We start from the raw sequence: 21,336 nt of genomic DNA on the forward strand, positions 1-21,336 counted from the left end.
ATTCTTCGATGATCTAACTCTGTAGTATATGTGAACTGATCTATTCGATGGTTCGTTCCATACAAGGATATCTCTGAAAGTATACGACCTCGTTAAGCTTCTCAAGCTTATTTTGAACTTATATACAAATTCATCACTAGTGACGCATCCTCACGCATCTCAAGAGACTAGACTGCGAGGGAAAAAACCAATAGCAGTACGCATTACTGGGAGGAATGAACAGAAGAAAAATGATGTTTAGGTGTTACAACGACAACGCCTAGACCTATAATAAGGATAAACCGGGAGATCAGAACTACAAGTGTTAATCTTAACCATACAAAGCCTGGGGCGACATCTCTCCAGCAGCCATGAAATTGGTTTCGGGATTACCCGTCGCCTTGGCTGCTGAGCAGCGGGCCATCGTAGGTGAGCTATAACATAGTTAGAAATGTTTCCTCACACAAAATTACGGTCATCGCTTCTACATACCTTCGAGAGATGGAATCAGTGAAGTAGAAGTCTTCAATAACACGCTTGAAAGGCGCTCCAGTTGGTTGTGTGCCCTTGTTCTGATCGACCAACTGAACCTTGCTAAGGGAGCCCAAGGAGGTGGACTCGACGACGTCATATCGACGCATCACAGGGCTAATCTCTTCCATGCGATCGCGAAGAGCTTCGATATCATCGTATGGCAGAGGAATGTTGAGAAATTCGCTGGTGGCACGGATAATCTTCCAGTCGTCACGAGCTGCACCAGGCAACGAAGTCGCTGCTCGGGTAACTTGAACACGGCCCTCTGTGTTGATGTAGGTGCCAGACTTCTCAGTGTAGGCTGCACCAGGTAAGACAACATCAGCAAGCTGAGCGCCTCGATCACCATGGTGTCCTTGGTAGACAACGAACGCATCGCTTGGGATTTCACTTGTAGTAACCTCATCAGCTCCCAGCAGCCAAACCATCTTAGGCTTGGTCTGGGAGATTTCGGGAGACGGTGTGGTAAAGCCAACCTCGTAGGCTGCAGCACGAGATGCCGCGCGCTGGAGAACATTGTAGCCTTGCCATTCTGGGGTGTTGAAGTTGTTGCCATGCTTTTCAACAAAGCTGCCGACTGTTTCAAAAATCGCTTTCGCGTCCTGATGTTCAGCCGCAGCACTACCGACGATGATCATTGGACGCTTAGCAGAAGCGAGCTTCTCTCCAAACTGACCCGAAAGGGCAGCCTTGAGAGCGTTGACGTCAGATCCAAGATGCTCGAAATCGAAAGTGCTGTCGAATGATTCCCCAACAAGTCCAATTTCCAGATCAGAGCGCAGGTATTGCTTACGGATACGCGCGTTGAGGACAGAGGCCTCATGGCGAGGGTTGGTAGCAACAAGGAGGATAGCATCAGCCTCTTCGATTCCGTAGACCTTGGAGTTAAAAAGGTAGTTCGAGCGAACGTCAACACCGTGGGCAAGGGGCGAGCTGCCACCAGGCTGGTCCAGAGCGAGGTTATCGGATCCAAGCTTGTTAGCCAAGTCTTTCATGGCAACAAGCGACTCGGCATCCACAAGGTGTCCTGCAATGGCCTTGAATTCGTTCTCTTTAAGCTGCAAATTTTGCTGAGCGGAGGAAATCTCGCTCAGGGCCTGCTCCCAAGTAGCCGGAACGAACTTGCCCTCTCGGCGAATCAAAGGTGTCGTAAGTCGTTGAGTCTTCAGACCGTCACACGCGAACCGAGATTTGTCGTTGATCCATTCCTCGTTGATGTCGTCGTTAAGTCTTGGGATTACACGCATTACTTCCATGCCTCGGCTGTCAATTCGGATATTCGAGCCCAAAGCGTCATGCACGTCAATGGATTCCGTATGTTTCAACTCCCAAGGACGAGCACGGAAAGCATAAGGCTTCGAAGTGAGAGCACCAACAGGACAAAGATCAATGACGTTGCCGGACAGCTCCGAATCGAGGTTCTTCTCCAAATAGGTACCGATTTGCATGTCGTTTCCTCTGCCAGTAGTTCCCAGCTCGGGAGCACCAGCAACATCGTTCATGAATCGAACACATCGAGTGCAGTGAATGCATCTGTTCATAGACGTCTTGACAAGGGGTCCAATATTCTTGTCCTCAACCGCGCGCTTGCCACCAACTTCATGGAAACGCCCACGGTCGGCGCCGTACCTCATTGACTGGTCTTGCAGGTCACACTCGCCTCCCTGATCACAGACCGGACAATCAAGAGGGTGGTTGGCCAAAAGGAATTCCATAACACCCTCCCTAGCTTTGTGTACAAGTGGTGAATTCGTCTTGACATTCATACCGGGCTGCACAGGCCAAGCACATGATGCCACAGGTTTGGGCGCCCGTTCGACCTCGACTAGACACATACGGCCTTAAGAGAAGGGGCAAAAATATTAGCGAGCTCTTCAATAACTCGATGACAATTATAAACTTACAGTTTCCTGCAATCAAGAGTTTCCTGTGATTCAATTAGTACTCAAAACAATGGCATTTGGCAATATGGACCATACTCATGATAACAGTATCTGTCAATTATTGTTAGTTATCTTCTACAGTAATGACGTTTTGGGTCGAAATACCTGGGAACCGTGGCGCCTGCCTTCTCACAAGCCTGAATGAGAGCGGAGCCAGCTTTAAGCCATGTAAGCAAGATGATAAGAAGCCATGGATTGAGACGCGGAATCACCTTCGACTGAGACTTTCTTCCCATCTAGATTAACAAAGGAGGTTAGCAAAGCTATGTAGTTCAGCAAGAAGCATATAGCCTACCAATTGTGAGTTCAACCTCAGCGGAGCGAGGAATTGTCGTCGCGAAAGTCCTGGGGTAGTTGACCTTGGGAACCCGGACGAGCCGGGCGGCCGCACGAGATAACTGCGGCCGCATACTGTGAATAGAAGCAAACGTGAGAGGATAGAGTAAATTTAAGTAGCAAGCGCAATGGAGGTAATCAGGAAGCGTCGGTGGAAGTCTATAGTGCTGGGTGATTCTTAATGGGAGGGAGCACTTTTGGCTTGGTTCGGATTCTGCCAGCCATGAGCCGGGGCGTCACTCGCAAATTGCCGCCTGCGGATTGGCTCGGCTATCCGGAGGATATATTAGTCCGCACTACTCCCTTTTCTTTCTTAATAAGCCCTTCCGGTGCTATTCTCCTTCCTCTTTTCTCTTTTCTCAACATAACTCATTCACGGGCATGATTTATTGTAGGTGGCAGGGTTCTTCACTTCCCTTCCTCCTCTGCAACATGACCCAAGAAGAAGATGCACTGAGCTGGAGCTCCTTAGGGTTATTCATCGAGGATCACCTGATGAGGGTATAGTTCTTTACTGACAGTCGCTACATCTATCGCTATTTCTATATAAGGGAATTGAAGGACAAAGAATGCACTGATAATAATTTCAATATCCTTTGCTACGTAGTGGATGTAACGTGTTGACCGCAAGCTTCTAATGGCTTGTTTCTTCGGTAAACCATACGGTGCATAACCGACATGTGTAGCTTGAAAATTTAAGTTGTATAGTAAAAGTGCTCTTGGGTCAACATTAGGAGCTCGATCTCGTAAGCAGAGCGTCGCAGCAGTAGTTGCCCCTCCCCACCAAGACTCATTCAACTCATCCTTAGCATAACTTTCGCCGGGTATCGACATGTATACTCGTTTTCCAGCACTATAGCCCAACTTTGCTATCAATGAGGCTGATATAACTATGCAAGCTGAAGATATGCTTAGGCATGCATAGCTTCAGATTGGTCAGAGAATGCGTCTGTTACAATATTGATGCCACCTCACTAGAGACCATGGTAATATGCTACATTCGAAATTCAAAAGATAATCAGACAGCGGATGTTTTAGAACAAAGACAATGAAGATGACATCCAAGAGATGAGAGACCTAGGAATCATTCGCCTTCCAAGTGGTCTCTTGCTTTGTGCCAGGAGGTAGCCACACCCGGGAGCTACTGCCTCCTCTGGGACGGACACGGCCCTGGTCATCATCTTCTTTCTTAGGTGTATTTGCATGCGAGGTAGGGCCATCTGGTGACTGATAGTGAGAGAGCTTGCTTGCCGAAGCGCCATAGCCATTTGAGTCCCAAACTTTGCCTGCAGTCTGGGCGTTCAATGGAAGGACAGTTTCCCTTGTGCGGAAATGATCAGCATTTGCTCTCTGGTCCGCTAGATCATCGTGGCTATTGCGATCGTAGAGGTAGAGTCCAATAAAGGTAAGAGCGATTCCAAAACCTTGAATGGATGTCGTTGAGCTTCCAAACCACACGATCGCAACAACAATCACGAAAACTCTTTTCACCAAAGATGCGACGGAGTAAGAAACTGGTGATATCATAGACAAGAGAACAAATGCCAGTATGTTCTGTGCGAAGTGCGACACTCCGTTGAATACGAATTCAAGGAAGAGAGCGCCATGATCCAGTGAGCCTCTATTTCCCGACAACGAGATGGCGCCATCCTGTATAATATCGGAAATCAAAGGATATCCTTCACTTATGAACCAGATAGGTAGTGTGAGAATGAAGGCTAATCCGGAACAATAGTAGAGCAAGTTCAACTTATCCAATTTTCGTCGGCTCGACGGTTCTGCTTCTGACTCTGCACGGGACGCTTCATTGAAAAGCTTCTTTGAGAATATATTCTGCGAGACGAAGACCAATGCGGCAATTAACGCACATAGTATGCCGAAGAGGTTTGTGGAAAAGCCTGTCGAGCAAGCGAGCATCACACCTAAAGTCAATGGGACAAGAGAAAGATATGTTGCTTTGGCATATCGAATTCGGAAGAAGACCCGATACGCCAGAACTGTGAACAGGGGTGACAGTCCCTTGATTGTGTGGACGAGTGAGACGGGAATCTGTGAGGTAGCCATAGAGCTAAGTATATGGCCGGCTAACTGGAACACTGCCAAAGGCAGAGCTGTCATGACAACATCACGGGACGGAGGACGGATCCCGTTCCTGAGGGCCGGTATGCTATCTTTCAGCCAGGGTAGCACTGTGGATAAATAGGTTAGGACCAAGCACCAGAATGCTACGAAGGCAAATTGTACGATCGTAAGCGTTATTGGTTTTGGAAGGGCATTTAAGATAGACTTCGATGAGGTATTCGTCAGAGCGGAGGTCATGTACCATATGAGGCAGAGAACCTAACCCGGAGTAAGCAATATGGTGGGAAAACATCCATGAGAATCCAACAATCTTACTATCAGCTTGTATGATATCGGAGCTCTAAGGGCCTCAGCCAACTCCTGTGCATTGGCGCTAACACTGCCGTTGCGCGTTCTAATTGTGCTGATGGCATCACTGATACTTTTCCTTGATCTTCTTTTCGAATTCAGTGTAGGATGTCTGCTATCCCGTGAAAATTGGGGTTGCTTCCGTGGCTCCCAGCGATCTGTCGCCGCATATCTAACCGAATGGGAGTGCGCTTCTCTTGGTTCGCTCGTAGGCTCAGGTGCTTCATCAATGAAAGGCGGGAACTTGTCTATCGGACTGGTCATTTGTTGCGAGATGGATGAAGTCGCCGGTACTTGAAGGTCTGGTAGTCGTATAGAAGAGCGTCTCCCAGTGCCGGTCACAGTTGTTGTGGTCATGTCCTAATTTCTCAAGATCGACGACCTAGATAATTAGCCGGTCCTGTTAGCCGGCTTCAAGCAAGTTAATGTAATGCCACTTTACCATGGAAGCAGATTCTTGTATGGCGATTGAGAACGACAGTTGTGCCCTCCAGTCGTCTTGAGCGGTGACAAGCACAAATTGGCTTTTGGGGCTCAATAAAGGAAGCTGGACGTGATGTTTTGTGAGCTTGCGTGAATCGGGGTATGTCAGGATGGACGGGCGGGCAAGTACGTGGGTAGCAGCAGTTCGGTGCTGCAGGGTAACGTTTGCAGTTTTCTAGATGACGAATCCCTATTGACGAATAAACACTGAGTATTCGGAACACGCTGCTCGGGCGGGATGTTACATCCAGTTTACTAAGGTTGTAACGGAGTAAGTAAGTCGGAACTTACTTAGACTGGTTTAGTAGGTAGTAGTCCGTCCGATAAAACGGACGAAATAGGCAAGGATTTCGTTACATAACGTAAACATGTATAGTTAACTGACTAATGACAGGCTTTGCATCAATAACCAACTAACCAATCAACTAGTCAAGTAGCTAGCTAACTACTAGTTAGTACTTAGTTAGTATAGAATACTTATACTCGATAACAAGCCTCCCAAAGTAATTACAGGCAGACTCGGGAAAACTAGAAACTTCCTGTTAACCTTTTTCTCCATCTAATTATTTCTCGAAACAGCTGCTTCAATCCCTACTGCAGTCCCTAACACAGACAAGTTGCTACAAATTGGTACTAATACTTTGGGACTATATGGGAGGTTGTAGTTCTGCAGACCTATTCCTCACTTCATTGCGGATAGTATCACATGTCTTCTTCTCGTCACTCAGATGCAAAGAACTGAGAAAGGCGGGATCCTGGCCTTTGCAGGCTCTAACAGAGATGGTTCGTGTTGCCGGAACCTTTAAGCTTCTGGCTCCACGATATCTTCGAGGACACCTGCAACTCTCTTGTCTCTAGATTTATCATTGCGTGGTTGATCCAATACAACAGCTTTCTTAGCATGCTATGATATATTAATAAGAGTTCTGGAGTTCGTGGAGGATATGTCAGTAGCTTCACACCATTATATATGCTCGTTCCCTCTCAGTAGTAGTTCTCTAACTTGAAAGATGAGTGGCACTGAGATAACACATTTTCGCTCCATATAATTATAATTTGCTCTTACATAGCAGAGTAAGTATCTAGCTATCAATGTCAATCTTGGTTAGTATGAGATTGTTCGAATCCTATCAACGCTCTATGCTGTTATCATCTATAAAACCAACAACTTTGGTAAGAGAATAAACATATATACGGTTACTGCTAAGGCAATAGATAATAGACTCATTATTGAGCTGGATAGTAGGTGTCTTAAAACAGTCAAGTAGCGTACCGGGTATGTCCTGGTTCCCAATAGTTCCAACATAAACGAAAAAAGCGATACGTTGCTATTGGACCACAGAACCTGGATGCAATGTTCCACTAGCCTTGGACATTTAGAGAAATAAAGGGGTCTGAAACACTTGATTTTGGTCTCCTCGCTAGCAATGGACAGCCGCTCATATCACGACCAGTACACGTTTTCTTCTCTTTTCTTTTTAAGCAACCTTCACTACTGCATATTTTGGGCATTTGCGGCCTACTATAGCCGTGGACCAGGATCATTACCAATGTCAATCTCGCTTGTCTTGGTCCAATGACACAAATTACCAAAGCAGTCTTTAGCCATAGCATTAGTCACAGAGCCTAAACCAAGACAAAAGTTGTTGCTTGATTTCCTTTCAAACATTATCTTGTGTGAACCATTTAAGGCAGTCACTGTTTCTAGCAAACCTATATTTCATGATAAATTTGCCAGAAGTAGAAGATAAATGCACCAAACGGTGCCTCGGAGATAAAATCTCGCCCAGGGCTTCCAGTTCCCAAATTTCTATCACCCTTGCTACCCCCGCAATGGGGTCCTCGTCGCTCTTTCCTTGATTGCAACTCCTTGATGCAGGCCTTATAATGCGTTTATTCGGGATTTGGATCTTGATTTCCTTGTATTTACTACTATTTGCCTTCTGAATTATCCCGCAAACAGTTGAACGTACCTCCCCACTTACAGTCATTTGTTAGCTATCCGCTTCATATTCAGCCTTCAATTACTTGCGGAGGATTTGGATTGCGTACAGGTCGCATTATTCGCTCACCAGTGTGCTTTCGACTATTGTCCTGCAAAGCTTTGTGTTGCCGACGCTTGCAAACCGTAACTTTTGTGGCAGTGCTCTCAACTTACTATCCAAAAATGTCTTCGCACTCTGATGCCCCCATCAAACCGGGATGCAAGCAATGTGAAGATGGTATTATTGATAGTGGCACGAGTGCTACAACACCCACGCTATATGCTGAATGTGAATCATCAGTAAGTAATTGAATGAATACATCTTAGAACAACCCGAGACATGTTGTCTAAATAGCCTTGACAAATATCTAGGGCCTTAAGCATTCGAATGTTTCGAACAGCCCTTCAGATTGTACAGTATCCTCCAAAATTGGAGATTGTCAGGTCTCTGGAAGTGACAAGAAAAACCCCCTGTCGAACAAGGTCAGATATGCTGGAACTCTCAAGGAAGTCAAGTCACTCACAATCCTAGAAGCAGAAGCTGGAACATCTAAGCAATTTCACTTCTTCTGGGCACTCCGAGATGGAAAAACTCCTAGCAAAGCTCTCGCCTAAGCCGCAGTCGACTACTCTGAAGTATCCTGCAGATCAAGAGATCGTTGCAACATTACCGGACAGACAGGATTTGCTCAGAACACACACTCACACGTTTCCCCACCACAGGATTCTTTCAGGAGATGATTCAGGGCTGATTACAGCCTCAAGTATTCAGCGACCTAGGGGTGTACCGCACTCGGTAGATGTTGGAAAAACAGAAACCGTATCGGTCGATATGTGCGAGGTACTACGTTTAAAGCAAGAATTGCTTGTCGCTAATTCTAAGATTGCCCTCCAGGAGCAGGAACTGGCCCAGACACGCGTGATTAAACATACCTTGGACCAGGCACTTGGGCCACCCTCTGAAACCGACTTCAATGGAGAAGTCACAGAACAAACGATAAGTACTCTCCAGAGCGCCCTTAATTCATCCAACCCAACATATAGTCAGTTGCAAGCTGAGTGGAATGCTCAGGATGATTCGCAATCAGATATGTCCGATGCACTCTCCGCCGGAGCATACAATAGAGCTCGGGGGTACTGGAATCCTCCCACGCAGCAAGCGTGTAGTACGGCTCTTAGTGCCCCCATTGCTGAAAGATCATATGGCGAGCCTATGTCTTTTCCAAGTGGTAGCTCACTCGGGGGAGATGCGAATCGATTTTGGGGTAACTCGAGCACGAATCCCAGCGTAGCTGGACACGACGCTTTTCGATCCCATCGTGTGTTATCAGGGCCATCAAGTGGGGTTTACGCCTTCGACACAAAAGTTCCTGAAGAACAGGTGAGATTCCTCGAAGAACCCGGGCTTGCGCCACGCCGTTCAATCACTCAGGCCAGCCGCACTGGACCATTTTTTCAAACACAAAGCTCTGCTTGGAGTGCATTTAGTCCCAGCTCTTCTGAATCCCATGGTCCGAGGTCCCCTGTGAATAGATCCAAAAACACATACCAACATGTCGGTCTATTCCCCATCCCTCAATATCATCAGCGACCTGTTGGGACACCACTTTCACCCACGGCGACTGAGTTCACTGCTTCCAACGCTAGTGCGACGCAGTGGCCAACTTCCGTGGTGAGTAGGAGCTCCAATGAACTTGTTAAAGTACCAGGCTTATGTTGCCAGGTGGGAGGTAGTACCCACCAAACATACATCTCGCCCCTCGAACCAATCAACTACCGCCGGCTCCTTGACAGGAATGTTTCTTGTGATTGGAGATATATCGTTGACAAGATCGTTTGCAACAATGATCAACAAGCGTCAATATTCCTGCAACAGAAGTTGAAAGTAGGGACCACAGAGCAGAAATATGATATTATAGAGGCCATAGTACACCAAGCCTATCCCCTGATGGTCAATCGTTTTGGCAACTTTCTAGTGCAACGATGTTTCGAACACGGAACTCCAGAGCAAGTCGTGTCAATCGCCAATGCGATCAAGGGAAATACTTTAAGCCTCAGTATGGATCCCTTTGGCTGTCACGTCATACAGAAAGCCTTTGATTGTGTTCCCGAAGAACATAAGGCAATAATGGTTCATGAGCTTCTACGCAGAATCCCAGAAACTGTCATTCACCGGTATGCCTGCCATGTCTGGCAAAAACTCTTCGAATTACGTTGGAGTGGGGAGCCACCCCAGATAATGACCAAAGTAAACGAAGCACTGCGTGGCATGTGGCATGAAGTCGCCTTAGGTGAGACAGGAAGCTTGGTAGTCCAGAACATCTTCGAAAATTGCGTTGAGGATGAGAAGGTACTTGGTTTTCTTATACGTCAATTCCTACCACGGTCATTCCTATTCAACAAATCATCCCTCTAGTCCTATCGTCCTCTCGATCGTTACACCTCCCAGGAATTGGATCCCTGAATATCTGGCATATTCTACTTGAGGCTTTAATGAATTGCATGAGGAAATGTGCTGACAAAGTCTACAGCGTCCAGCGATTGAAGAAGTGCTAGCAAAGATTGATATGCTTGCACACGGTCAATTCGGAAACTGGTGTATCCAACATATCTGTGAGCATGGTGCTCCTCAGGATAAAAATCGTGCAATAGAGCACATTGTCATTTGGTCTGTGGATTATAGCATGGATCAGTTTGCCTCCAAGATTGTAGAGAAATGTTTGAAAATAGGGGGTACAGAGTTTCTGGACCGCTACCTTGCTCGAGTCTGCACCGGCCGAACTGACCGTCCGAGAATGCCTCTGATTGACAGTAAGTCTGATGCGTATACCCTTCTTAGCCTAAACGGAAGGTTTCTGACATGAAGTAGTTGCTGGGGATCAGTATGGAAATTATCTAATCCAATGGATCTTGATGAATGCTGCACCACATCAGCGTGAGCTGGTTGCCAGCCATATTCGGTACAGTCTTCCCTTCATTATGGCATTGCACAGGCCTAACCTCGTATCTACGAAGGAAACATATGGTATCTCTGCGGGGTTCCAAGTTTGGTTCACGTGTGGCTATGCTCTGCTGCAATCCCTCCCATACAACTCGCCCAGGACCAGGTTCTGGGATGCCAGTCAGTCGCTACGGTAATTTTAATGAGGACAGATTCCCGATTGCTGGACAGCATGGAGGCCGTTTCAGCCGAGGAAACCAGTGGAATCCCAACTATCCACCATTTCGCTGAAGGTTTTCGAGGATGTACTTTTGCGCTTCGTTTTCTAGCCATATGCTTGTTTATTCACAAAAGGTATCGTTTTCAATTCGACCAGGGTAGGCACCGAGCACCCCATATACCAGGATCTGGGATCTCGAAGCGTGTTTCGACAACGTGAAGTTGTCTGACATATTTCTTCATAAACGCCATTCTAGTCATTGTGCAGGAGCTAAACGACTTACGCCCTCAAGGCGACTCCTCTTCTTTTACAGGTGCATTGAGAGGAAAGGAAGATGAGGACAGAAGAACGTGAGGGGGGAAATTCGAGCAAGCGAAAAACGTATCAAAAACGGACTCAAAAACTATAGTTCCTATGAAGTTGCTGGAGATTCTAGTGCAGGTCAGGAGATTGGTTTACGAGAACGAACACTTCTAATTCACCTACTAGTCGTCGGGATGATATTTTTATTATGAACTGATGTATCATACCAGCCGCTCATTTGTCCGAAGCTTGTTATCCTTCACAACCCTGCGATTTGCAGAAATAATGATATTTGCATGCTGACCATAACTCCGGACTTCATCAGAAGCCACCCATTGGCAATGTAGATTTTCAGGTCCCGGACAGTTGCAGCCCATGGATTTATCGCTGAGCACTTAAATCCCGTCATTTGCTAGCTATCCCTTTCTCCCATGGTTTCCGCCTTTCTGGCTTCTCGCTCGGTTTGTCATGGCCTGTCAAGACGGTGTCTGGAATTTGCTGGATTCCAGGGATTGGTTGACCGGTCGTGATGAGTTCGACTATATGAGCGAAGGATGAAGGATATGTAGGCTCCTCTTGAGACTTTGGAACGTCCACTGTAGGGCCTGGTGATGAAAGGTCGGCTGACTTAGATGTTGATGCTGATTCCAACCAAGCTTTGTAGGTCGAGAAATCGAGTGGTGGCGTGAGCTTTTCTTTCCTGAGAACAACAAGGCACGATGACAGAAATCAGCACCACGTACTTGTATATTATCATGAAATGGCGTATGCATATGCTATGATACCGGGGGTCGCAGGTGGATACAGAATTTATGTATACCTTGAGAAGTAGAAGCATTTAGCTTGTAGTGTAAGGTCATCACTGCGATTGATTTCCTCTTCCGATGCAGGTGATTCCGGATGGCCTAGTATGATGGAGAGCCCAACTGCAAACTCACGATCCGAACCGAAGGGATATGAGCTCAACCTTTCAAATAGCTCGATATCTGAGGACTGTAGCTCTGACATGCTGTGACAAACTGCTCCAGGCTCAAACTACCTAGTGGGCTTATTCGAGGGGTCATGCAGGTTCAGGAATATGTTGCGCGGCCTCTGGCACTCGAAACGAAGGCGAGAATTCTCCCGGTGTCTCGAACAGAGTGACTGCTTCTACTGTGCAATCTGTTGCTGTTTCTCTGCTGCTCAACTTCCTCGTGAATGATGCCAACGGGGGAGTCCGTTATAAGGGCGCCCGGGACCAAGATTAACCGAGGTCCATGCAGATTGAAGATTAGGAAATAGTTTAGATAGCTTTACTAGGTAGGCTGTGACGTACACTTTGGTCCTTTGGCGGGGTTCCCGCTAAAACTCGGACCTATCGGGGTTAGCAGCATGGATGATCTTTCCTATCCAGCAATAACTACTTCGTTTGACAATATTTTTCTATCATAGCTCCTTGTCAATCAATTGGGAGGAGTCGGAAGCGATGGATTGGAGCGTCTGGAATAATCTGTAAATCGTCATATTTGCTATTTCGTGGTCGCAACTCCACCATGTCGAAGAACCGTTCCATCATGCTTACATATTCCAGAAGATATCCTTTCTAGTTAGGTGGCATAGACATACTCTACAGAATTTGATGGCCTTATCCGCACCGACATCTCGACTGATAATAATTAGAGAATATATAGTCCGCCTCGGGCCCTATGTCACTGTGTTGGACTGTTGGTTAGTTTGACAGCTTGATTGATAACAAACTCGTCGCGCTAGCGAGAGCGATGGCGGGGGCATCTATCCAACCGGTCGAGAAGTAAGCCCCGTGGTCATTATATTGATATTTTATTCGAATCAACCATATGATCATGCAGAGGTATCCATCCTGTCTAGAGCTTCGCGGTCCTGAGAGGGCTCAGAACTCGTGGCAACTATCATCTTGCTTTGGCAGCCAGGGCAGTTGTGCACAACCTCATGAGCGAAAAGGTCACAGTCAATGCAAAAATGGTTTCTGCAAACAGTACATTCATAGCGGCTGCTTACGCTTATTCCCTTTGTTTGTCCCTCTGTAGTATGCCACTGCTCCTTGGGTGGTACTGATGGAAAGGATATCCCACAAGCGAAACAGACACTACTGCGTGAAGCGTGTTGCCACGAAACTTCCACCCAGTTCATAAGGGGAAACAGATGGTGATACGACCGAGCAAGATGGGTTGAAAGAATCAAAGTAAGACCACAGGAAGGACACTCGGCAGGGAGACCACAAACCTTGCTGTTGCACCGTGAGCACAGATAGCCCCCACGAGAAGGCTTGGAATGGCATGCACAAAGTGAAGGGTAAGCCTCAACGGTTCGTGATGGAAAACCCATCATCAAGAGAGAGCTTGTGGACTGCTTCTGAGAGTATGTGGCTGGTGGTGTTGTCACATTCATCACAAGGTCACGGAAATGTTGTTCATTGAGTGCTACACCGTATGTGGTATCGTCGCCCCCGTTAGTCTTGCCACAAATTTCGCGACAGATTGCCACTTGAGCAGCAAGGCCCACGATTCCAACACGTATTTTATCATTTATAAGCGTAGTAATTGTTTGGTGAATATCACCGGGATCAGAGGAAAGGAGGGAGCCAAAAATGACGAAGATCTCACGGGTGCCATGGCTTGGAGTATGGCTGTTGCAAGACAAATTAGTCCACCTTATCATTGAGTGTGTACGACGCTACCGTGGAAAAGACATACAACAAGGCACCACGAGCCATTTCGAAGCCATTTTGCAGACTAGGAAGACCTTTCGGATCCTGGTCTCGCAGTGATTGGATGGCACTAATATGCTCAGTAGGGTTTCCACTCATATCACTGACTCTGACCGCCAGTCCATCTTTGAGGCCAAGAACGCCGAGTTGAGAGATGGGATTTTGCTCGAAAAATTCCCTCACGAACTCTTGTGCATACCGTAAGGACAATAAGTAACGTGTCGGTCGGAGATCTTTCTCGGTCATAGATTGTGACAGATCTATAATCAAGATGAGATGACGGATTATACCCCGTTGTAAAGGAGTCGTATCTCTGAGGAGCCTGCAAGCGCGAAGACATGGAACTCAGCTCGAACCGTTATCAAAACTGAGACTAACTCGGCTTAAAAGTACACCCTACCTTTTCCTTTTCCCAGCCTCGAGAAGCCCTTCAACTGTAGAGCTGATTGTACCGTCGGCACCTTCAACTAAGGTTTCCCATGTTCTCGAGACCTCCCATTCTGCGCCTCCACGGTGCTTTCTCCTCTTGGAGCGGGATGCGGACGTAGTCTCTCCGCGAGACCCTGGTAGAAGATTGTTTTCATCCTCATCCTCAGAGATTTCTCCTATGTACTCTTCATCGGAATCGACCATGCTTGCACTAAAAGGAAGCGAGTGCGTCAACCCAAGAGTGCGTCGGGTGTCATGAAAGTTAGAATGGAAAGGTCTATCTAGGCATGTATCCACATTGTTGGATTCGGTTCCAGCAGGGAGGGTCCGAGCTCCGCCGGAGCTCCGTTCCCTACCTTCGATTCCTCATGAACCAAAGGCCTATCTAGCAGTTGCTATTCTCTTCCCTTTTCTCTTTATTTCCTTATCAATTCATCCTCGCATTCCTTACTACTTTCTCACTTATCTCAATTCTATAATACTAACCTTCCTGTCTAGGTCTTTTTTTTTTTTTTTTTTTTTTTTTTTTTTTTTTTTTTTTTTTTTTTTTTTTTTTTTTTTTTTTTTTTTTTTTTTTTTTTTTTTTTTTTTTTGGATACCTACCCTTTTATCTACTCTGAGCTCCCTTGTGGTCAAAGAAAGTCTGCTTCGTAACCTGAAGATTAATCAGCTACACTTCGTATTGCTACGACGGTGTACTACAATAATTAATGAGCTGCTCCGAGAGTAACCGTAGGTAGGCAGACTTGGCTCCGTCCTAAAAATGTGGGGAAGAAGATGCATCGCGTCAACCCGACGTGGTGGTATGAATGCTCATGCAGTCCGTGGTCAATCTCCAATTTATCGTCCGGTCCGACCAGCTTCCCACCTCTGCCCCTCCTCCTCCTCCTCCACCAGCACTTCTTTCTGCCCCTCCTTCATCTCTTCGTCACGCTCCCGCTCCCTTTCCGGATTGCCCTACTCGACATACCTACAGTCTACCCGTAGGGTCAAACCTGCTGTATTGTCACCCGTTTCTGTAAGGCACTGTTCATCTGAAATCCGCGCAATGGCATCTAAGGACAGAGATATCCTTCCGGACGTGTAAGTTACCGATCGCCAACAGCTGAGTATCGTGCACCCATCTGTTGATGTTTCTCTAACAATCGCTGGCAGGGTCAAGCCTGTTCATTACAATGTGTCTTTGTTTGACCTTCAGTTCGGTGGCTCATGGGGTTATAAGGGTACCGTCAAAATCGATTCCAAGGTCAACCGTCCCACAAAAGAGATCGTGTTGAACTCGAAGGAAATCGAAGTCCAGGATGCCGAAGTTTTTGGAAATGACGGTTAGTGACAGAGCCACACTCCAATTTCTCCTGATCCATTTGTAATCCATGATCGAATGTTGAGTTTGACAAATTGGTTGCACTTAGGGACCAAGCTGGCAAAGGCATCTAATATCGCTTACGACACCAAATCGGAAAGAGTCACCTTTACCTTTGCAGAAGAAATACTCCCCGCAGATGTTGTCCTGTCAATCAATTTCACCGGTATAATGAACAATGCCATGGCTGGATTTTCCCGCTCCAAGTACAAGCCGGTGGTGGATCCGACCGACGATACTCCCAAGGATGGAGATTCCTATTACATGCTTAGTACCCAATTCGAATCTTGTGATGCTCGTAGGGCCTTCCCTTGCTTTGATGAACCGAATCTGAAGGCCACATTCGACTTCGAGATCGAGGTTCCCCGAGGTCAAACAGCCCTTAGCAACATGCCTATCAAGTCTGAGAGGAGCGGCAGCAGGCCAGAGCTCAAGTTGGTCTCTTTTGAAACTACACCTGTTATGAGTACTTACGTCAGTATGCACGATACTTGCTTATGATCCTCGGCGCTAACTTTGGAGATCCTCCGTTCAGCTTCTGGCATGGGCAGTCGGTGACTTTGAATACGTTGAGTCAATGACTCAACGCAAATACCAAGGCAAGAGCATACCTGTTCGCGTGTATACGACCAAGGGCCTCAAGGAGCAGGCTCGCTTTGCTTTGGAATGTGCCCATCGTACAGTCGATTACTTCTCTGAAATCTTTGAGATCGAGTATCCGTTGCCTAAGGTGGATCTCCTTGCTGTCCATGAATTTGTACGGAAATTGATCCTGTTGCAGACGAAGCGAATATGCTAACCGCAAATACTCTAGGCTATGGGTGCCATGGAGAACTGGGGGCTTGTTACCTACCGAACGACTGCTGTTCTTTTCGATGAGGGCAAGTCAGACACCAGATACAAGAATCGTATTGCATATGTCGTCGCGCATGGTTTGTCGTCCCTTCCAATCTGAGCGGCCTTGTTCCTTCTTAACGGGTGTAATCTAGAATTGGCGCACCAATGGTTTGGAAACCTCGTAACGATGGATTGGTGGAATGAGTTGTGGCTCAATGAGGGCTTTGCAACATGGGTTGGCTGGCTTGCTGTGGATCATTTCTATCCAGGTATCCGATGGCCCCAGGCGCTTACAGAACCAGAAAAGCTGACGATTTTCTTGCAAATAGAATGGAACATCTGGTCTCAGTTTGTCGTACGCAATTCTCGAGGTAAATGCAGTCCTGTGTGGCAGAATATTGACTTTTGCATAGGCTGAGAGTGTCCAACAAGCATTTCAACTCGATTCACTGCGAGCTTCCCACCCGATCGAGGTGCCCGTGAGGAACGCTCTCGAAGTCGATCAAATTTTTGATCATATCAGCTACCTCAAAGGAAGCTCGGTCATTCGGATGCTAAGTGATCATCTTGGCCGGGAAACATTCCTGCGTGGAGTAGCCGCATATCTCAAAGCTCATGCATATGGCAAGTACACATCGAAGACGTATAGGGAATCGGGCTTGCTAATTACTGACAACTTCAGGTAATGCCACCACTAATGATCTTTGGAGCGCTCTCAGCAAAGCGTCTAATCAGGATGTTACTAGCTTTATGGTGAGTTATCTTGTTGTACAGACTGGACTACTATTCTGACTTCATTACGAAGGATCCCTGGATTCGCAAGATTGGCTTCCCTGTAGTCACCGTAACCGAGCAAGCCGGCCAACTCAGTGTTCGTCAAAGCCGCTTCTTGTCGACGGGTGATGTTAAGCCCGAGGAAGATGAGACGGCCTGGTGGATTCCCCTTGGTGTAAAATCAGGACCTAAGATGGCCGACGTAAAACCCGGTGCTCTTGTTTCCAAGGAAGATACAATTGGGGGGCTCGGACAGGATTCCTATTACAAGCTGAACAAAGACCTGTCTGGCTTTTACCGAACCAATTACCCTGCTGATCGGCTGGCGAAACTCGCTCAGTCTCTGGAACTGCTGAGCACCGAGGATAAGATTGGATTGATTGGCGATGCCGCTGCCCTAGCTGTTTCTGGCGACGGATCCACTGCTGCTCTATTGGCTCTCTTAGAGGGTTTCAAGGGCGAGAAGAATTATTTGTGAGTAACTAATTATGATGTCCTTCATTCGTTCTCGGGTTTCAACAATCCTTATGCTTCATGGTTGGTTCTTAACGACTTGCATAGGGTCTGGTCCCAAATCTCTTCCACTATTGCGAACTTACGCTCTGTGTTCGCCCTGAATGAGTCGGTAGCAGCAGGACTCAAGAAGTTTGCCCTCGAGCTTTCATCCCCTGCTGCTAACAAAATCGGCTGGGAATTTAGCTCGGAGGATGACTATCTCACTATCCAGCTCCGTAAGCTTCTAATCGGAATGGCTGGCCGTGCGGGCCACAACGAGTAAGTCTATTAGGAGATGTTGTACGCTTTTCTTGCAAATCTAACTTTTTGCTAGCATAATATCCGAGGCCGAACGACGATTTGAGCTTTGGAAATCAGGCAGCGATAAGGATGCTGTGCATACCAACCTCCGCTCAGTGATCTTTAGTATCGTGATTTCAGAGGGCGGTCGTGAAGAATACAATGCTGTAAAGCAAGAGTATCTCAAGACCGACTCCGTTGACGGCAAGGAGATTTGCTTAGGAGCTCTTGGACGTACTAAAGATGCTGAGCTGGTAAAGGATTACTTAGATTTTGTTTTCTCAGACAAGGTTGCCATCCAGGATATTCACAATGGCGCGGCTTCAATGGCTACGAATCCCTCGACTCGCCACCTTCTATGGGATTATATGAAAGAGAATTGGGCGGCCGTTGAAACTCGCTTGTCAGCGAACAATGTCGTTTTCGAGCGGTTTGTGCGTATGGGACTGTCCAAATTCGCGAACCACGATATCGCAGCCGATATTGCTTCGTTTTTCCGGGAGAAGGACACTGGTGCGTACGATCGCGCCCTGGTAATCGTTGCTGATAGCATCCGAACGAATGCACGCTACAAGGAAAGAGATGAGAAGCAGGTCTTAGAGTGGCTTCGGGGCCATGGCTACGCTTGATCCTCTTGGGCGAAGGCAAATGTTTTTGACAGTTGTGTGTTCCAATAGGTGAATATGGTGCCTTGTGATCAAGATACCTGCCATTTGTGAATCATCTGAGTACTAGAGCTTCATAAAAGCTAAACATCTGACTTGTAGTCGTCTTGATGCATGACGGAATGTCTTTCGTCTAGAGAGGCGAAGGTGAAACACTTGGTGTTCCGGTGCTTCTCTGGCTTGCACATGTGACGGGAGAGGGCCGGCACTACTTAATACTATATAGCTAGTCGACATAAGTACCAGTTTGCATCGTTCTTTCCGGGAAAACCACAGATATGTTACCTAGAGGAAAGGGGTGGTACCCAGTCACCTAGACCTGTTAAAACCGGAATGCACATTGTACAACCCAGTAGGACTGAGTACTATCTACTACATAGGCCCGTCCCTAGTAGTATCTATTTATTTGCATTTGCATGTGGCTGTTAGTGTCTCTGATTGGTGCATTAGACTGACTTGGGTCATGGGTCTGGGGCGGGCGAGCGTGAAACGGTCATTCCCACCCAGGAGGTCCACACTAGGCAGGAGACAGACTAGCGCCATTATTGGAACCTGCACGTTGGGCTCGCCTGCTCTCCTGCAGTCAGCAACGCAACCGCCATTTCAAGAGACCGCTCGGTCATCTCATTAAGTAGACACTCAAGTATCGTTTACTACATCGGCTTGTTGCCACGCCTAATACCTTTGTCCTGTAACTTCAGCTCTCCACCTTTTCATCAAACAACTCTCTTAATTTCGCCTACGTTGACGTGCCGTCCAAGTGCTCCATCATGAACCCCGAGTGGTAAGTGCCCTTGATCGTCTGTATTTGGCCTACAGCTCATCAGGTTCTGGCGATTCTCCCCCCTTGCCATGATGGCACTACGTCTTTTCATCCACAAATTTCTTGTTTCTTGTTTTTCGTGCTAATTTGAATCGCTATTAGAGCCTCCACGATCCTCCGTCTCTCCCATGCTTTACTTGGCCGGCGCGGCCCTCTGTGTGCGTATCGATCCATATGCTAATAATTTGGCTAGATACGATTATCTTTTCAAGTTGCTCCTCATCGGAGACTCTGGTGTCGGAAAGTCGTGCTTGCTCCTACGTTTTGCCGACGATACCTATACGGAGAGCTACATCTCCACCATCGGAGTTGACTTCGTACGTATCTGGCCTCTCATTATTCATCACAGCTGCTAGCAGTGAACTGCGTCATAGATCCACATCTAACGTTCCAATACAGAAAATTCGTACCATCGAGCTGGATGGAAAGACGGTGAAACTCCAGATCGTAAGGCAGCCCCGTTCACAACAGTCGCTCACCTGGCTTAACTAACGGGCGCTCTAGTGGGATACTGCAGGCCAGGAACGTTTCCGGACAATCACGTCGTCTTACTACCGTGGTGCCCATGGCATCTGTGTCGTCTACGATGTTACCGACATGGACTCTTTCAACAATGTGAAGCAGTGGCTTCAAGAGATTGATCGCTACGCCACTGAAGGTGTCAATAAGCTCCTTGTCGGAAACAAGAGCGATATGGAAGACAAAAAGGTCGTGGAATACACAGTGGCTAAGGTATGTGGCCAGACCTTGGTGTGGGACTCTTCATTTCTGGCAGAGTGGGTGATTGACGCAATGTGTTGTTGGTTTAGGAATTCGCCGACAGCCTTGGGATCCCGTTCTTGGAAACCTCGGCGAAGAACGCTTCGAATGTCGAGCAGGCTTTTTTGACAATGGCGAGGCAGATCAAGGAACGCATGGGCACTGCGACTGTCAACAACAAGCCAACTGTGCAGGTTGGCCAAGGCCAGGGCGTTCAATCCGGCTCCGCGGGCGGCTGCTGCTAGACTATTGATGATCCTAATCCCGCGTTGCATTACGCCATATTGAGACTGTGTGAAAATTTGGTGATTAAAGAAGAGGAGCGATGAGGGAGGCTACCTGCTGCACCCTGCTGCCGGGCAGTCTTTCTCGAATGCCAGCATTATCTCAAATGTTCTATGCTGGTAATGGTCACCGGGAGTAGTTTTCTTTTTTATGCTTTAGAAGGCTTTCGTTTCGTCTTATACATGGTGCACTATGGATAATTTTGTGTCAGGTTTTCCCTTTCCTCCTCTCGGTCATCTATCATCCCCTCCCTATCTTTTCCTGTCACTATTGTCTTGCTCGTGGCCTTTCTCTAACTCGAAGCATTTTCTATCTGGTTCGTTGAGTTTTCTTTAGTTGGATCCGTTGCGTGATTATGTCTGGGTCAATTAATGCAGAAGTTAATGATACTTAGTGAATATGGTTATCTGGCAAATAAAAATCAGAGCTTACTCGCTTTCCCGCTTCATTTACTCGGACTTTACCGTTATGGTGGAAAAGAAGTTGTAGGATATGTAGAGTACTTGCTAACGCTTCTTATCCTTGACTAATGGCAACTGTGTCGGATTTACACTTTCATTTATCTAGGACACATTGTCTTGCTCTAGCTGATTCATATGTCGAATTTTAGTAGGTAACAAGTGAACAAGGTTCGTTTGTCGCGAATAGGTTGTTTTGTGCGAGGATTTAATAGACCAAATGTACTCTGCGCAGGAATGTCACATGCCATACATGCCTTCCCTAGCAGT

The 21,336-nt window shown here is 47.0% G+C and overlaps 7 protein-coding genes across 7 annotated transcripts; 3 read left to right on the plus strand and 4 right to left on the minus strand.

The window, feature by feature from the left end:
• Positions 1 to 130: 130 nt before the first annotated feature.
• Positions 131 to 2,987, minus strand: BDQ94DRAFT_38139 (putative NADH-ubiquinone oxidoreductase, subunit G). The gene is made up of 7 exons (XM_026775624.1): positions 2,752 to 2,987; positions 2,669 to 2,692; positions 2,562 to 2,613; positions 2,493 to 2,507; positions 2,418 to 2,440; positions 472 to 2,353; positions 131 to 413 (listed from the first exon to the last, which is right to left on the minus strand). Exons 1-7 carry the CDS (start codon positions 2,864 to 2,866, stop codon positions 311 to 313), a joined length of 2,214 nt encoding a protein of 737 aa, XP_026625596.1. The 5' UTR covers positions 2,867 to 2,987; the 3' UTR covers positions 131 to 310.
• Positions 2,988 to 3,527: 540 nt separating this feature from the next.
• On the minus strand, positions 3,528 to 5,822 carry BDQ94DRAFT_144592 (putative ER to Golgi transport protein (Sly41)). The gene is made up of 3 exons (XM_026766480.1): positions 5,665 to 5,822; positions 5,190 to 5,604; positions 3,528 to 5,132 (listed from the first exon to the last, which is right to left on the minus strand). The coding sequence occupies exons 2-3, from the start codon at positions 5,577 to 5,579 to the stop codon at positions 3,870 to 3,872; spliced, it is 1,653 nt and encodes a 550-aa protein (XP_026625597.1). The 5' UTR covers positions 5,580 to 5,604; positions 5,665 to 5,822; the 3' UTR covers positions 3,528 to 3,869.
• Positions 5,823 to 7,852: 2,030 nt separating this feature from the next.
• BDQ94DRAFT_179077 (Pumilio-family RNA binding repeat-containing protein) lies at positions 7,853 to 10,921 on the plus strand (the record flags this gene model as incomplete). The annotated part of the gene is made up of 7 exons (XM_026773284.1): positions 7,853 to 7,989; positions 8,062 to 8,172; positions 8,228 to 9,361; positions 9,413 to 10,039; positions 10,221 to 10,500; positions 10,559 to 10,649; positions 10,705 to 10,921. Exons 1-7 carry the CDS (start codon positions 7,873 to 7,875, stop codon positions 10,919 to 10,921), a joined length of 2,577 nt encoding a protein of 858 aa, XP_026625598.1. The 5' UTR covers positions 7,853 to 7,872.
• Positions 10,922 to 11,311: 390 nt separating this feature from the next.
• BDQ94DRAFT_144594 (DUF5572 domain-containing protein) lies at positions 11,312 to 12,427 on the minus strand. Its single transcript, XM_026766481.1, has 2 exons — positions 11,974 to 12,427; positions 11,312 to 11,853 (listed from the first exon to the last, which is right to left on the minus strand). The coding sequence occupies exons 1-2, from the start codon at positions 12,159 to 12,161 to the stop codon at positions 11,559 to 11,561; spliced, it is 483 nt and encodes a 160-aa protein (XP_026625599.1). The 5' UTR covers positions 12,162 to 12,427; the 3' UTR covers positions 11,312 to 11,558.
• Positions 12,428 to 12,550: 123 nt separating this feature from the next.
• BDQ94DRAFT_144596 (TFIIH/NER complex subunit SSL1) lies at positions 12,551 to 14,675 on the minus strand. The gene is made up of 3 exons (XM_026766482.1): positions 14,279 to 14,675; positions 13,865 to 14,200; positions 12,551 to 13,797 (listed from the first exon to the last, which is right to left on the minus strand). The coding sequence occupies exons 1-3, from the start codon at positions 14,509 to 14,511 to the stop codon at positions 12,993 to 12,995; spliced, it is 1,374 nt and encodes a 457-aa protein (XP_026625600.1). The 5' UTR covers positions 14,512 to 14,675; the 3' UTR covers positions 12,551 to 12,992.
• Positions 14,676 to 14,921: 246 nt separating this feature from the next.
• On the plus strand, positions 14,922 to 18,756 carry BDQ94DRAFT_38200 (M1 family metallopeptidase). Its single transcript, XM_026775625.1, has 12 exons — positions 14,922 to 15,390; positions 15,463 to 15,632; positions 15,720 to 16,144; positions 16,206 to 16,427; positions 16,485 to 16,602; positions 16,660 to 16,776; positions 16,837 to 16,862; positions 16,921 to 17,131; positions 17,190 to 17,260; positions 17,313 to 17,755; positions 17,843 to 18,055; positions 18,111 to 18,756. The coding sequence occupies exons 1-12, from the start codon at positions 15,071 to 15,073 to the stop codon at positions 18,703 to 18,705; spliced, it is 2,931 nt and encodes a 976-aa protein (XP_026625601.1). The 5' UTR covers positions 14,922 to 15,070; the 3' UTR covers positions 18,706 to 18,756.
• Positions 18,757 to 19,336: 580 nt separating this feature from the next.
• Positions 19,337 to 20,774, plus strand: BDQ94DRAFT_38284 (Rab family GTPase YPT1). Its single transcript, XM_026775626.1, has 5 exons — positions 19,337 to 19,525; positions 19,669 to 19,881; positions 19,964 to 20,011; positions 20,069 to 20,296; positions 20,374 to 20,774. Exons 2-5 carry the CDS (start codon positions 19,693 to 19,695, stop codon positions 20,566 to 20,568), a joined length of 660 nt encoding a protein of 219 aa, XP_026625602.1. The 5' UTR covers positions 19,337 to 19,525; positions 19,669 to 19,692; the 3' UTR covers positions 20,569 to 20,774.
• The last annotated feature ends 562 nt before the right edge of the window (positions 20,775 to 21,336 follow it).

Source organism: Aspergillus welwitschiae, assembly GCF_003344945.1.
Source record: "Aspergillus welwitschiae strain CBS 139.54b unplaced genomic scaffold BDQ94scaffold_18, whole genome shotgun sequence".
Lineage (NCBI taxonomy): Eukaryota > Fungi > Ascomycota > Eurotiomycetes > Eurotiales > Aspergillaceae > Aspergillus > Aspergillus welwitschiae.

Coding starts and splice junctions, on each gene's coding strand:
- BDQ94DRAFT_38139 (XM_026775624.1), bottom strand. CDS start 2,866: ATGCGGCCGCAGTTATCTCGTGCGGCCGCCCGGCTCGTCCGGGTTCCC. Junction 2,614..2,668: donor GAAGAAAGTCTCAGTCGAAG/GTGATTCCGCGT, acceptor CATGGCTTAAAG/CTGGCTCCGCTCTCATTCAG. Junction 414..471: donor ACTGATTCCATCTCTCGAAG/GTATGTAGAAGC, acceptor ACTATGTTATAG/CTCACCTACGATGGCCCGCT.
- BDQ94DRAFT_144592 (XM_026766480.1), bottom strand. CDS start 5,579: ATGACCACAACAACTGTGACCGGCACTGGGAGACGCTCTTCTATACGA. Junction 5,133..5,189: donor CGATATCATACAAGCTGATA/GTAAGATTGTTG, acceptor ACTCCGGGTTAG/GTTCTCTGCCTCATATGGTA.
- BDQ94DRAFT_144594 (XM_026766481.1), bottom strand. CDS start 12,161: ATGTCAGAGCTACAGTCCTCAGATATCGAGCTATTTGAAAGGTTGAGC. Junction 11,854..11,973: donor AAATGCTTCTACTTCTCAAG/GTATACATAAAT, acceptor TGTTGTTCTCAG/GAAAGAAAAGCTCACGCCAC.
- BDQ94DRAFT_144596 (XM_026766482.1), bottom strand. CDS start 14,511: ATGGTCGATTCCGATGAAGAGTACATAGGAGAAATCTCTGAGGATGAG. Junction 14,201..14,278: donor GAGGCTGGGAAAAGGAAAAG/GTAGGGTGTACT, acceptor TCGCGCTTGCAG/GCTCCTCAGAGATACGACTC. Junction 13,798..13,864: donor ATGGCTCGTGGTGCCTTGTT/GTATGTCTTTTC, acceptor GTCTTGCAACAG/CCATACTCCAAGCCATGGCA.
- BDQ94DRAFT_38200 (XM_026775625.1), top strand. CDS start 15,071: ATGTGGGGAAGAAGATGCATCGCGTCAACCCGACGTGGTGGTATGAAT. Junction 16,863..16,920: donor ACATCTGGTCTCAGTTTGTC/GTACGCAATTCT, acceptor ACTTTTGCATAG/GCTGAGAGTGTCCAACAAGC. Junction 17,756..17,842: donor AAGGGCGAGAAGAATTATTT/GTGAGTAACTAA, acceptor CGACTTGCATAG/GGTCTGGTCCCAAATCTCTT.
- BDQ94DRAFT_38284 (XM_026775626.1), top strand. CDS start 19,693: ATGCTTTACTTGGCCGGCGCGGCCCTCTGTGTGCGTATCGATCCATAT. Junction 20,012..20,068: donor AGACGGTGAAACTCCAGATC/GTAAGGCAGCCC, acceptor CGGGCGCTCTAG/TGGGATACTGCAGGCCAGGA. Junction 20,297..20,373: donor TGGAATACACAGTGGCTAAG/GTATGTGGCCAG, acceptor TTGTTGGTTTAG/GAATTCGCCGACAGCCTTGG.